Source organism: Eupeodes corollae, chromosome 3, assembly GCF_945859685.1.
Source record: "Eupeodes corollae chromosome 3, idEupCoro1.1, whole genome shotgun sequence".
Lineage (NCBI taxonomy): Eukaryota > Metazoa > Arthropoda > Insecta > Diptera > Syrphidae > Eupeodes > Eupeodes corollae.
The window spans coordinates 58,939,362-58,955,222 of NC_079149.1; the positions used below are offsets into that span (position 1 = coordinate 58,939,362).

The following is a 15,861-nucleotide window of genomic DNA, read 5'->3' on the forward strand; positions in this document are numbered from 1 at the left end:
ATCCATCTTTCTGGGATGAGGTACTAATGTTGTCATTTTTAAATTATGCATAGTTATTTCTTCAATTGGATTGTCTTTAATTTCTTCTTTTGCATTTGTTGAAAGGTGTGAAAATAAGGATCTGTTTATTATTAATGTTTCTGTGGTAAAAATAAAAAAAACATGTAAAATTACTATTAAAAAAATCTTAAAAAATAAAGTCATGGCCATACATTGTTTTAGTTCATGTAAAGAAATTCGTCAAATATAAATTTCGATTTTGCGTGTTATAGAACCGTGCTTAGCAACCAAATGCACAAACAACAATTCACTTCAATAGTTAAATACCTTCGTTCATTTACATTGCAAGAATTTAATTTATTATTGTTATTGAATTAATTTAATTGTTATAAAAGATAAAATGTCTCTTTTTAAAGTGAGAACTTGGTGGGCAGCTCAATGTGCCGATATCGAAGAAAATTACGATGTTGCAAGTCTTTTGTGCACCCGTTTCGGCCTTGAAGAAATCGAAAAGGACTATATTGTAGTTGGATCTCACAAAGGTCTCTTAAGTATCTTCTACCCAAATAGCCCTGAATTCAATTCCGACCACAATACTGAACAATTTCAGGCAACGGATTTATTGCTTGAATGTCAGTTGAAGGCACACATTTTAGCAGTTCTTTCCGGGCGTTTCTCTGGGTAAGCATAAAAGCATTCAAGGGATTCCCTTTTGTCTCGTTGCCAAAAAGTAATCTTTCGTAACCTTATCTCGCCCTGTAACCAAATACAACAAACCAAACCAACCAACGAAAAAAAAAAAAACAACTCCACGTTGGCCGTGTCACCAAACATGAACTGAACATCATCCTCTCGACGACCACAGGATCTTCCGCAGTGAGAATACAAATCAACTTGCAATTTTGCATCCGAACAATTTGGCAATTTACAACCTGACGACTGTGGACGGAGTCGCCGACCATGGTAACCATTCTCAGCTACAGACCGTGATAGAGCATACGTTCGCGCGAACTGCATTCTCTTTGTGTAAAGGGCATTTTGGTCAAGTAAAAGGGCGTGAGTTTTTGTGCATTGGACATTTGGACGGAAGTCTGACATTTTACGAGCAAGATGGCATCTCATACGAATGCAATTTGCCAGGACCAAGGCCATTGCCTAGTCCGGTAGTTTATGTGGAACGGAGCGACTCATTTCTGCGTATCAATTCGTCCTGGCATTTGGAGAGTTTTAGGTGAATTTTAATTAATTTGTCGTCCTTCTTCAGGAAATAAAAGACACAAAACAAAAAAACCTGAACGTTTGAAAAACTTTTGGCTTTTTGCCAGAAGTTGGACGTTTTGCTCTGTTTCATCTCAACCGACCCACCGACCGACAACCGGAAGGATGGCCAAAACGGATAAGTTTTCCCCATCATTCCGAATACCAGTGATGAGAGAACGGGGGTATCAGGCATTGTTAAATGAAATTGTGATACTTTGTCCTTTGGCGGGAAGACTCGTATATAAGATCGAGAATGGGAATGGAAATCCTGCTTAATTAATTCACTTGATTATTATAGCAGTAGCAGTTCCGAGAGCAAACGGAATTAGAATGGCAATTTGTTAGATTTATATTTTGGCCATCCTTTTTGTTAAATTGGGGAAAAGAGTGTGTCATTGTGTTATTGAGAAAGTAAAAATGAAATATGTGGCAATTTTATAGTTTTTAACATTTCAAAATGTACTAGTTTGAAAAATCTCTCTCTAATAATGCTCTTTTATAATATACATAATCTAGTTATCAGGATTTATCACACTCAGCCATCAATAATTCGGAAATTTCTCCGGTTTGGTCCTTTTGTCTGGGCGAAGGGGTTTTGGATATCGTGCCGGTACAAGTCAAGGAGTGAGTATCGTATACACACAAAGATGATAGTTTTAATGATTTTGAAAAAGTTTTCGAATTATGAAAGTTTTTATTTGAAATATTTTTTCAAGAGCATCCACATCGATTATGATTCTTGGAGAACGTAACCTTATAGCTGTTAATGATCATGGGGTTGTTGAATTTATTTTGAAATTGGATTTTTCTCCCAAGTGTTTTTGTACATTTATTGTTGGATATTATTGGGGTGAGTATTTGCCTTTCCTATATAATTATAATTTGCTTATTGCTATGTACTAACTTATCTTCATTGATAAAAAAAATACTTTGGAAAATTAATGAAAAATGTGTGAATCTTGCCTGAAAATAGAAGTAAAGTGTTTTCTATTGATTCTGACGAAATATGCGTTATATTTCTTATAAATTAGGCGCCTTAATACTTACATAGTTATACTTACAGTTTTTAGTATTTAAAAAAAAAATTGTCGTTGATTGTATTTGAGTGGTTTTGAACATTAATCGACAGCAGAGGTTGAAAAAAATAGGCAAACTAGAATAGGTCTTGAAATACCCAAAAAAAAAAATGTCCACAGTTCTTCATTTAAGGTCCAAGTATAAGAAGGTAAGAAATGGCTGGTTTGGAAGAAAAATGATTTTCAAAACGAAAAAAAAGGCTGGGATGCGACCCACACTGCTAACTTCCCATCCCGTCTGTCGATTTGTCTTGCTTAAAAGTTTGTCTATATGTACTCGTATCAATTTTTACCAAACTTGCGTACTATTTTTTGTAGATTTTATTTTGATGAAAAAACGGACAGTTGGATTTTTATATACAAATTACTGAATATCAAAAACAATATTTTCTGTGCAATAAAATAAGTTTGAAGCCAATGTTTTAATTTTTGAAAAGATATTTGAGTCGAAAATAAATTTTTACCAAGTTTTAGTATTGTTTTTTTTTTTTTAAATTTTATTTTTTGTAAAAAAACTGTCGATTCGATTTTTTTCAAAATTTTTGCCGAATGTTGAAAACAATATTTCTTATAAGCTACAATTAGTTTGAAGCCAATATTTCAAATTTTAGAAAAGATATTTGAGTCGAAAGTCAATTTTTACCAACTTTTGTTACATTTTGTTTAGGTTTTTAATTTTTTGTACAAGAACTGTCAATTAGATTTTTCCCAAAATTTTACTGATTGTTGACAATAATATTTTTTGAAAGCTAAAAGTAAATTAAAGCCAATATCTTAAGGCTTTGAAAAGATATTTAAGTGGAAAATCAATTTTTACCAACTTTTATTATTTTTTTTGTCAATTTGATTTTTCTCAACATTTTTCGGAATGTTGAAAACAATATTTCTTATAAGATAAAAGAAGTTTGAAGTCTAACTTTCAAGTTTTTGAAAAGATATTTGAATCGATATTCAATTTTTACCAACTTTGAGTAATGTTTTTGTTTTTAGATTTTTATTTTTATAAAAAAAACTGTCAATGCGATTTTTCTCAAAATTTTACCAAAAGTTAAAAACATTATTTTTCGTTGCACAAAATTGTTTTGAAGATAAAATCAATTGTATTCGTAAAATTTTCGTGGTGACAAAATTTTTGTCAACGACAAAAAATCGTCGCGAACTTACGGACATACAAAAAATTCAGCACGGAGAGTACTGTTATTTTAAGTCTTAAGAAAAAACAAAAACACGTAACGAGAATCTCCTTAAAACCTTGATTTCAAAGTTTTAACTCAATCGACCCAATGGTTTGGGATGTATGGGCAAGGACACACAGTCGGACGGACAGATTCGGGTGACCCACTTTTTTCGACATTTTCTCGTTCAAATTTGTTTACAAATACAAAACCTGTCATGCAGATCCTATAAGGATCCTAAAATAAAAACTATTAACGACTAAGAATTTACAAAATGTTTTCACTACATTTTTCATCACGTCCATGATAGTTTTTCGGTATTCTTAAAAATTTTATGATTACGATTTTATGCATGGTTGTTATGAAATATAGCGACTTTAAAAAACGCCGACGAAAAAACGACGAATTTCCAAATTCCTTTATCATCGCAAATTAACGCCAAAGTAAAATAACGCCCGGTTCAAAATTAAAAAAAAAATAATGAACAAAAATAAATTCGGCTTTTTTGACTTTGCAAAGAGTTTTTTTTCGGAATTTTTATACTGCTACACATGTAGTTTTGTAAATGACTTGAGCTTCTCATTTTTTCAATTAGATATGTTTTATTTTAATTGTGGTGGTGGGACCTTAAAAATTCTCGAAATTCATAATCGACATTGTTTTCGAGTTCAAAAAAACGTTGAAAAATAAACAAAGGATGCCTCCTTCTCAAACATGTGCCCATGTCGTGGAGACAGGTCAAAGTAGTTTTTATCCCGAAAGTGGGTAGGCGAGGTCACGAATCCGCGAAGGATTTCAGACCAATAAGCTTAACAACTTTTGTGCTTGAAACCTTGGAGCGCATTCTTGATTACCATATTAGTTATTTATATTACTAAGTTTACTCTTGCCACCTTCCTAGACATAGAAGGTGCTTTTAACAACGTCCTTACAGAATCCATAGAAGAATCGCTCGTTAAGTTCGGTGTAGAAGACTTCATTCGAGATTGGATTATTTCCATGCTCAGTGGTAGGAAGATTCGAGCCACTCAATACAATCGCAACAAAACACGTGAGTAGGGGTTAGTTATACTCGACCCTAAACTAAACTGGAAACTAATTATTGAAGTACGGATTAAGAAGACCTGTGTTGCCTTCTACGCCTGCAGCAACACTTTTGGCAAAAAGTGGGGACTTCAGTCGAAGATGATTTTATGGACGTACACAGCCGTAGTACGTCCAATCTTAAAATATGGGTCGATTGTGTGGTGGCCTGCTCTTAGCAAAGCCTATAATATTAAAAAGCTAAAGAAGGTTCAGAGAACAGCTGCGTGGGCACCACAGGGGTCATGCGTACTTGCCCAACGGACGCCTTAAACGTTATTTTGGATCTTCTACCAATCGACCTTTTTATTAAATACATAGTTTCCTGCAGTGCTATTAGGCTGAATGAATCAAATAGCTGGTTGTCAAAACCTTATGGTCACAGCAACACTACGAAATTGATTCCCTCAGATATTATCTCGTTAGACACTGACTACTGCACTTCTAATTTGAACCTTAGTAAGGGTTTTAAGGTTATTTTCCCATCGAGAGAAGATTGGGAGAATGACATCGTGTCGATAGGTTTCGACACAACCATCTTTACTGACGGCTCAATGATGAAGTGCGGAGTTGGTTCTGGGATCTTTTCTGAGTTCCTAAATGTAGTCAAATCCTTTAGGCTTCCTGACTTTGCTAGCGTTTTTCAAGCTGAACAAATCCCAAACTAAAACCGAAATGTGGCTATCTTTACAGACAGTCAGGCAGCTGTCAAAGCCATTAACTTGGCCATATCCTCATCTAAATTGGTCCAGCAATGTCGCGATGAGCTTGCGAACCTGGCAAGGATCGGCCCTTCATGGCTCACTTGCGGAAATGGTTAATATTCCTTTTGGTGCTATGAAGGGTAAAATCTTTTCTTTCTACCAAACTGAATCAAACCGAAGGTGGAGCAATTTACCCAACTGCATTATATCTAGGAAGATATAACTCACCTATAATAAAACTCGTACAAACGATCTTCTATGCAGGCCAAGGCAAGACATAGCCAGGATTGTTGCGGTTTGTACCGGTCATTGGCCTATAGGAGTTCATGCGGAGAAGTTGGGTATCTCCTACAACACCTTTTGCCGTAGTTGTAGTGAGCAAAGAGAAAGTGAAACGATAAACCATTTCCTCTGCAAATGTCCTGCTTTGACAAACACTAGAATGAAATACTTTGGAAAAGCATTCTTTCACGAACTTAATGAGCTATCTGAGACAAAAGATTAGAGACCTAATCTTTTTTCTCAATGCGACAAAATGGCTCTAACATAATCGCTATGAAGCTTCTCTATCAATCTATCCCTTTCAATCAAAGGTCAAACGAGTTTTTGGTATCGAAACGGCGCACTACAGCGCTAATTGGATCTCAGGCTAGGTTGTCTTGAGATCGCCATTTCTACCTACCTACCTACGATCTTAAAACTGCAAATTATAAGCCCATGCCTCAAAATAAGATATGTTGAAAAACATCAGAGGTCATTGTTATATCTAAACAAGGAAAACCACAAATAGAAGTATTATCTTGTAGAGCAATATTGCTTATACCAATTTGGTATAAACTTTTCGAGGATTTGCTACGGAAAACGTTCAGCAAATTCTGAACCATTAGTTTGAATTCACTACAGACATAAACAATCTACGATAACGAAGTTCATCGGATGAGGAAGAAAAACAAGTATATTCGGCTATATTCTTAGATGTTGCTCAAGCCTATTGGTACTTGACTACAAACTGAATCCACAAGGAACGATCCGGCTCTTTTAAGTACGATGCGACGCAATGAAGTGTTCTAGGGCCAACCTTGTATCTTTTGTATACTAGGGATATTTTAGTGGATATTAGCGCTATCATGACCACCTTCAATGATATTGCAATATTGGGTTCAGATAGATTCGTGTTTCGACATAAAAATGTCGGCGTAAAAAACTAAATGAAATGAAATGTACGAGACAATCTTTGGAGATCGAGAAACGTTATAGCAATAATCTTCCCCTTAAGCGAATTTAAAAGGAATAATCATCTGTCGACCTTTATGGATTGGTCCTGACTAGTCCGTGGTTTAAGTGTGTTAAGAGTCCCACTCTACTCGGTACCTCCTCTTAACAATTGGGTTTTAAGGACTTACATAAGATAGACAAACCTTGACACTGAAATGAATCATCAACCACTCCTGCTGTACGAAGTTTGAGAAGCTGGCATAATAGCGGACAACATTCATAGTTTAGTTCGTAATAGTGTCTCAATATTATTTATTATTTTCTTCCGTTTTGCTTTAACCATTTGCAGATCTTTAAGTGTTTTACTCATTCTGTGTTCAAAACAAAAGCAATATTCCCGAAATTTGTATCTTCAACTCTGATAAACATCAAATATAGCCGTTCCTAGGAAAACTGCCAAAGTCGTAAATGGAGCCCTATTCATGCAAAGTATCAAAGTGGACATTGTAGAGTTAGCAATACAGTTTGAAAAACTTCTGAATAAACCTCCAAACACTAACCCCATGGAATATACACTCCTATACCAACAAGACATCTTCTTGGTTACAAGTTTCATACACCAATTTGAATTTAATAAAGCCGCTGTGACAGATAGTATCTGGTATGAGTTTTCCAACAGATTTAAAAAAAAAGAAGCTGGGATGCGACCCACACTGATAACTTCCCATCCCGTCTGTCGATTTGTCTTGCTTCAAAGTTTGTCTATATGTACTCGTACCAATTTTTACCAAATTTGCGTACTATTTTTTGTAGATTTTTTTTAATGAAAAAACGGACTGTTTGAATTTTATATACAAATTACTGAATATCGAAAAAAAATGTTTTCTGTGAAATAAAATAAGTTTGAAGCCAATATTTTTAATTTTTGAAAAGCTATTTAAATTGAAAGTAAATTTTTACCAAGTATTAGAATTGTTTTTTTTTTAGAGTTTTATTTTTTGTAAAAAAAACTGTCAATTCGATTTTTTTCAAAATTTTATCGAATATTGAAAACAATATTTCTTATAAGATAAAATTAGTTTGAAGAAAATATTTCAAGTTTTTGAAAAGATATTTGAGTCAAAAATCAATTTTCACCAACTTTTGGTAAATTTTTTTTAGGTTTTTAATTTTTTGCACAAAAACTGTCGATTCGATTTTTTTTTAAATTTTATTGAATGTTGACAAAAATATTTGTTGAAAGATAAAAGTTGTTAAAAGCCAATATCTACAATTTTTGGAAAAATATTTGAGTCGAAAATCAATTTTTACCAACTTTTAAACATTTTTTTTTATGTTTTTACTTTTTGTAAAAAAACTGTAAATTCGATATTTCTCAAAATTTGTCCTAATTTTCAAAACAATATTTCTTATAAGTAAAAATTAATTAGAAGCTATTATCTCAAAGTTTTGAAAGGATATTTGAGTCGAAAATCAATTTTTATCAACTTTTATAATTTTTTTTTTAGGTTTTTATTTTTTGTAAGAAAACTGTGAATTAAATTTTTTTCAAACTTTTACTGAATGTTGACAACAATATTTTTTGAAAGATTAAAGTAAATCAAAGCCAATATCTCAAAGTTTTGAAAAGATATTTGAGTCGAAAATCAATTTTTACCAACTTTTATTAATTTTTTTTTAGGTTTTTATTTTTTGTAAAAAAACTGTCAATTCGATTTTTCTCAAAATTTTTCAGAATGTTGAAAACAATATTCCTCATAAGATAAAATAAGTTTGAATAGTAAATTTTAAGTTTTTGAAAAGATATTTGAATCGATATTCAATTTTTACCAACTTTGAGTAATGTTTTTTTTAGATTTTTATTTTTTATAAAAAAAACTGTCAATTAGATTTTTCTCAAAATTTTATCAGTAATCAAAAACATTATTCTTCGTTGCACAAAATTGTTTTGGAGATGAAATCATATTTCAGTCGTAAAATTTTGGAGGTGACAAATTTTTTTTTTCAGTTTTATTGATTTATAAAAAAAACCGTTATATTGATTTTTTTCAAAAAATATACTTGTTTGGTATCACGTTACAATATATTATATAAAATTTAATTCAAGTCTCTAGCGTTTTTGGTTCGTAAGATATTTAGGGTTAACCAAAATTTTCACCTTTTTTTCAAACTGCTATGGTAAAAAAACCACCCACTCAATTTTCTTGAGAGCCCTTTCTACATCTTTCTGCCTTATTATCTGTATAACAAAATTTATTTGAAATCGATATCTCTTCTGGTTCTTGAGCTATGGACGACGAAAAAAACGTCGCGAACGTACGGACGTACGGACGTACGGACGTACGAACGTACGTACACACGCACGCACAGACATCTTTCTAAAAATCTTTTATTTCGACTCTAGGGACCTTGAAACGTCGAGAAATGTCAAAATTTTCAATTTGACAAATCGGACCCATTACAATAACTTCCTATGGGAAGTTAAAAAATAACCCCGAACTAACTAACATTCAATTTCGATTTCAAAAGTTTTAAGAAAAGCGTAATGCTTACTTACTAACTTAAGGTGGCGCTACAGTCCTGTGTGAACTATGGCCTCACCCAACAAACTTCTCCATCTAGCTCGGTCCCTAGCTAGATGTCTAAAGTTTCGCGCTCCAAGTTTGGTGAGGTCAACTTCCACTTGAGCGCGCCACCTGATCCGCGGCCTTCCTCTACTGCGCTGTCCTGTGGATGTGGATTCGAAGACTTTCCGGGCCGGAGCATTGGTTTCCATGCGCTCTACGTGACTGAGCCATCTTAGTCGTTGGACTTTTATCCTTCTGGCTAAGTCTACGTCGCTGTACAGCCCGTACAGCTCGTCGTTCCATCTTCTAGTCCACTCCCCTTCGATGCATACGGAACCGTAGATCAGACGAAGAACTTTTCTCTAGAAGCGACCCAACGTGCTTTCATCCGCTTTTGTCATAGACCATGCTTCTGCACCATATAGCAGGACGGGGATGATAAGGGTCTTATATAGCAACACTTTGGTTCCTTGAGAGAGGACTTTACCACTCAATTGCTTTCTTAGTCCAAAGAAACAGCAGAGTTATTCTGCGTTTGATCTCAGCGCTGGTGTTGTTTTCTGCGTTTACAGCGGAGCTTAGGTAGACGAAGTCCTTGACTACCTTAAAGTTACGTCTGTCGTTGGTGACGTTTTTACCAAGACGTCGGTGTTGTATGTCCTTTTTTGACGAAAGCATGTACTTTGTTTTGCCCTCATTAACCGTTTAACCCAGCCTCAATCCATTGACAACGCTGAGTTCTTCCGATTATGTCAATGTCATCAGCATATGCTAGTAATTGGACAGACTTTTGAAAAGTAGTGCCTTTAGCGTTGACGTGTTAGCTCTGCACTATTCTTTCAAGCACGATGATAAAAAAATCACATGACAGCGTATCACCTGGTCTAAAATCTTTTTTGACATCGAAAGGTTCTGTTAAGTTGTTTCCAACTTTTATGGAGCAGCGTGAATTTTCTATGGTCATCCTGCACAAACGGACGAGTTTGGCAGGGATGCTTCAACAGCGATATGTTTAACATTAAACGAAATTATGATTCTTTACTTTTTCATTTTTTAACAGAATCTGATACACGTTTATTGACTGCAATCATTTCTGAAAACTCCAAACTCTTCATCTATCAAGGACCAAATTTAGCATGGGCAGCTCAATTAGAGGACACACCCGTTGCATTGCAACGTTCCAATTTAAACAATCTGCCCGGTGGCATTGTCACCTTAGGCTCGAATGGCTTATTGAAAGTCTCATATCTGGGCTCTGAGCAGCACGTTTTTCAAGTTCCACCATTAAATGTCGAAGACATACATTTCGAACGTGCCCACAAAGAGTTGCTCCAATTGGAGGACGAAATTAAACAAGCAATCGATGTGGGTGACATCGATGTGATTAATCAAATGGCAGAAAATGATCTCAGTGTTGAATTCCAAATCGATTCCGAATTAAACGAATGCAATTTCGAAGTGCCCGAAGAGCTCACTGGTATTCCCATGTGCTCGGGATATCTTAAATTCAAATCAACTGCACCAATGGAAGAAATTCAAATTGCTGTCTCAACACCTGAAGGCGTACGTTGCTCCCTCGACACAATGACGTACAATGATGTCGCAGCCAACACCGACGAAAAGTTACTAATGCAGTTTTATTTGGCAGAAAATTTGCATATTGAAACGTCCAAAATTGAGGTCCTGGTATCGTTCATAAATAAACAGGTGAAATATGTACAGATGCGATGTGCGGTATACTCGTATATTTGCACGACAAAACGACATCCCAACGACAAATTGAAGTTTTCATTCATTTAAAGGGTATACCACGGGTGTTGACGAAAACGGGATACCTGCCATTGGCGATGCTGTTCATGAGTTCGCCTCCACAGAAGGTAGCTTCATTGAAAGTCACACTGAACATCAATTCCAAGTCGATTGCACCGAAATTGTCAAGTTTCTTTCCGGAATTTTGCAGCAGCGATAATGATGTCCAGGCTCTCGGATTAACTCTGCTGCAGAAGTCATCTCCATCTGATGACAATGCGATTGTAACAATTGTCACCGCAAAGAATTCCAACAGGATTCGGTGAGTTTGAGTTTGAGTAGAGTAGAGGTTTGTCTGGTTTTCAAAAATTCAATCTATTTGCAAATTAAGGATACAGTCGGATAGTTTGGAGACACTACCATTGGTCCTGGAACGAATTGTAAATAGAATCAACGAAGTGGAAGCGAAGAGGCAGGACCCAATCACTCGGAAAGAACGTAAAGCCAAAAAGACACTTCGTTCTGGCGGTGGGGATGATGACGATGGCGTGGATACAAACAAGATAGTTGTTGCAAGTCCCAGTATCCCGTTTGCGGAGATTCTAAGTCGACTCGATGCTCATCACTCTATTCAAGAGGACATTCGCAAACAGATGGTGAGTAAATGATTTCGTTTTCATTTTTAGTCTGAAGGGTGGTATAATGTTATACAATAGGTATCTCCTTTGTAAAGGCTTGGTGTAGAAGTAGATTCAATAATTCTATAGCTAACGGTTCTTACAGGCTCTAATGGATGCACTCTGGATTCAATTTAAATTATTTCAACGTTCGCTTCAATCGAAGTCTGAGGGTGATCCAACAGACGGTTTAGTAATGCTGATTGAGAAAAACTATGACGACTTGATTATAGAAGGTGATAAGCTGGTCGAGTTAAGAGGTTCTGAAAAAGGGTAGGTTATTTAAGGACTTGTTAAGTATAATATACATGTGATGTATACAAAGTATCTTGCACCTCCATTTATGTATCCTGTCATTTTCTTAATGCTTTTAAAATTATTATAAGTAAAATATCTTGTAACATAAGACATCCATATAGGTGTGAAAGGAAACATGGAAATGTCCTCAAGTTAAGAGGTATTTTTGAGTTTATGACTTGCTAATAGGGCGTGTTAAAAGACAATAAGCTTTGACAAGTAAAAGTTACAAGACCTATTATACATTTAAACATAATAAAATTGAAATCGTGTTCTTAATGGATTTATGTCACAATGGAAATGAACGATGGTTGCTCCAAAGTACACAAAGTGACATGACTCTAAGGACTAATTTCAACATATTCTCAATCTTGATTAGAATTAAAATGATTTAATTTTTGTTTTCGATATTGATTTCAGTCATCGGAGCAGACTTTCGTGTGCCCTTGCTGTTGCAAAAATTATAATATCTTGTTTAGCAATTGGAACTAAAATTTCTAATTTAGTAACTTCTATTTTAACAACTCCTGTTGAAAACTGGACAGAATTAGTAAGATCATATTTGTTTTGTTTGAAAAGAATGTTTTACTTATAGTTAATGACTTTGATCATTTCTAGAGTTGGGAACTAGCAGCAGCACCTGGAATTGATATGCTTCATCATTATGGTCCATTAAGTCGATCGAAATCATCCGGAAATAAAATAACTAATTCAGATTTTTCACATGAACAATTTGAATATGATCGTTTTCGACGGCATTTTTCAACACTTCTCGATCGTGTATGTCGTTTGGCATCAAATTCTGATAAAAATAAATCAAAAGAAAAAGATAAAGAGAATCCAAAAGAATTTGAACTTGAAAATAAGAGTATTAACCAGGAGATATCATCTAAGAATAAGCTTGTCAAACAGCAAACATTAGAAGCACTACAAGATGATGAAGAAGAAGACGATGTTGATGGGTCCGATTTGAATAAACGACCAGAAAGTGATTGGCTTAATAAGGATGGTAGTGAAAGTAGCAATATTTTAGCCAATATCTTATTAAAAAATAATGCTTAAATAAAATTGGAAAAATTGTTATTTCACAGTAGATTTTTTTTGAAACTGTTTAGTCCGGTATTACACGGCGCGTGTTTAGCCTCGCGTGAATGAAGTGCAAAAGAGAAAGAAAGAACGAAAAGATGAAACAGAAATAAATCTATCTGAACATGCACGAGTAGAAATTTCCTTGCATGTTTTTGACGTTTCTCTTTCTACTCTTTCTCTCTTTTTTGGATTTGCTTTATTTACATTTTGAATGTTGATGAATGAACACAAATAAAAATGGCTGAGGAATTCAAATGAAGCAAGGAATTAACGTCCGAGCTCATTTTAAATTACGAAATACACCCCATTCTCTATAATCCTTGCCATCCGGAATATATAACAAACAGGATCAAAAAGCCAGACGCATTTGAAAGTTTGTTAAATGCATTGAAGCCTTTTGATCCAAATATATCAATGGATGCAATAAAAAGAAAGGCATCATCCTTAACAATGACAAATGGAAGTACTCTTGCATCTCCCACAATCCTGTCATGTGAAAACTTATTAGGTGCATCATCCAATATGTTTTGCAAAGAGCTTTGTAGCAAAACTCCAGCGTCATTAGTTCCTCCATTGCTTCCTATGTCCACGTAAATGGCAAACAAATAAACATTGTGACCGAGCTTCTTCTTAAAAAAAAAAAAATCCAAATATATCGTCGTATTCTTGGCTGGGGAAACAAGTTACTTTCGAAATGGAAAATATCCAAAATGAAGCAGTTAAGAGGAAGGCAAGTTGGGCCATACAAAAAATTCTCGGCGAATGCGTCGAGGAAGCTACGAAAATGATCTGAAGAGTAACGGGGAAGAGAATGGAAGCCGTAGTTAACATAGCGATGCCGCACATTGGTAGGTAGGTAGAAATGGCGATCTCAAGGCAACCTAGCCTAAGATCCAATTAGCGCTGTAGTGCTCCGTTTTGATACCAAAAACTCGTTTGACCTGTGATAGAAAGGGAAAGATTTATAGAGAAGCTTCATAGCGATGATGTTAGAGCCATTTTGTCGCATTGAGAAAAAAAATTAGGTCTCTAATCTTTGTCTCAGATAGCTCATTAAGTTCGTGAAAGAATGCTTTTCCAAAGTATTTCATTCTAGTGTTTGCCAAAGCAGGACATTTGCAGAAGAAATGGATTATCTATTCACTTTCTCTTTGCTCACTACAACTACGGCAAAAGGTGTTGTAGGAGATACCCAACTTCTCCGCATGCACTCTTATAGGCCAATGACCGGTACAAACCGCAACAATCCTGGCTATATCTTGCCTTGGCCTGCATAGAAGATCGTTTGTACGGGTTTTATTAGAGGTGAGTTATACCTTCCTAGATATAATGCAGTTGGGTAAATTGCTCCACCTTCGGTTTGATTCAGTTTGGTAGAAAGAAAAGATTTTACCCTTCAAAGCACCAAAAGGAATATTAACCATTTCCGCAAGTGAGCCATGAAGGGCCGATCCTTGCCTGGCTAGGTCGTCAGCCCGTTCATTTCCCACGATACCACTATGGCCCGGAACTCAGATCAGGGTGATACCGAGGTTAATATTAAGGCTCGCAAGCACATCGCGACATTGCTGGACCAATTTAGACGAGGATATGGCCACGTTAATGGCTTTGACAGCTGCCTAAATGGCTGTAAAGATAGCCACATTTCGGTTTTGCTTTGGGCTTCGTTTAAGTATTTTACATGCCTCCCTTATTGCTAGCAATTCAGCCTGAAAAACGCTAGCACAGACAGGAAGCCTAAAGGATTTAGCTACATTTAGGGACTCAGAAAAGATCCCAGAACCAACTCCGCACTTCATCATTGAGCCGTCAGTAAAGATGGTTGTGTAGAAACCTATCGACACGATGTCATCCTCCCAATCTTCTCTGTATGGGAAAATAACATTAAAACCTTTACTAAGGCTCAAAGTAGGAGTGCAGTAGTCAGTATCTACCGAGATAATATCTGAGGGAATCAATTTCGTTGTGTTGCTGTGACCATAAGGTTTTAACAACCAGCTGTTTGATTCCTTCAGCCTAATAGCGCTGCAGGAAACTATGTATTTAATAAAAATGTCGATTGGTAGAAGATCCAAAATAACGTTTAATCTTCCGTTGGGCAAGTACGCATGGCCCCTGTGGTGCCCACGCAAGCTGTTCTCTGAAACTTCTTTAGCTTATCAATATTATAGGCTTTGCTAAAAGCAGGCCACCACACAATCGACCCATATTTTAAGATTGGACGTACTACGACTGTGTACGTCCATAAAATCATCTTTGACTGAAGTCCCCACTTTTTGCCGAAAGTTTTGCTGCAGGCGTAGAAGGCAACAAAGGCCTTCTTAACCCGAACTTCAATAATTAGTTTCCAGTTTAGTTTAGGGTCGAGTATAACTCCCAAATATTTTGCAAAGGAAGACAATGATAGGTTTTGACCGTTGAATCGAAGTAGAATGAAGGGTGGTACTTTAGTTCTGGTGGTAAAGAGCAACAGTTCAGTTTTACTTTGGTTAACTCCTAGTCCACAACGGGTGGCCCAGCTGCTAACTTTCTTCAAAGCTGACTCCGTGATTTCACTAATCACAGAGGTCTACTTTCCTGATACCAACAGCACCAAATCATCCGCATAGGCTACCGTGACACCACCTTGGGGTGTTCCCCTACTCACGTGTTTTGTTGCGATTGTATTGAGTGGCTCGAATCTTCCTACCACTGAGCATGGAATAATCCAATCTCGAATGAAGTCTTCTACACCGAACTTAACGAGCGATTCTTCTATGGATTCGGTAAGGACGTTGTTAAAAGCACCTTCTATGTCTAGAAAGGTGGCAAGAGTAAATTCTTTATAATAGATTGTTTGTTCTATAGTACGCACTACCTCATGGAGGGCAGTCTCCGTAGATTTGCCCTTAAGATAAGCATGCTGAGAGCTTTCGAGAGGTCATCCAACTAGGATTTCTCTAATATGGTAATCAAGAATGCGCTCCAAG

The 15,861-nt window shown here is 35.8% G+C and overlaps 1 protein-coding gene across 2 annotated transcripts; it reads left to right on the plus strand.

The window, feature by feature from the left end:
• Positions 1 to 12,893, plus strand: LOC129952099 (protein PTHB1). 2 transcript variants are annotated; one of them, XM_056064531.1, is made up of 10 exons: positions 1 to 681; positions 866 to 1,231; positions 1,777 to 1,884; positions 1,977 to 2,110; positions 10,141 to 10,787; positions 10,883 to 11,151; positions 11,221 to 11,485; positions 11,613 to 11,779; positions 12,224 to 12,353; positions 12,422 to 12,893. In XM_056064531.1, the coding sequence occupies exons 1-10, from the start codon at positions 401 to 403 to the stop codon at positions 12,863 to 12,865; spliced, it is 2,811 nt and encodes a 936-aa protein (XP_055920506.1). In that variant the 5' UTR covers positions 1 to 400; the 3' UTR covers positions 12,866 to 12,893. The 2 variants fall into 2 exon arrangements, with proteins under 2 accessions (XP_055920506.1, XP_055920507.1); XM_056064532.1 differs by lacking the exon at positions 866 to 1,231.
• The last annotated feature ends 2,968 nt before the right edge of the window (positions 12,894 to 15,861 follow it).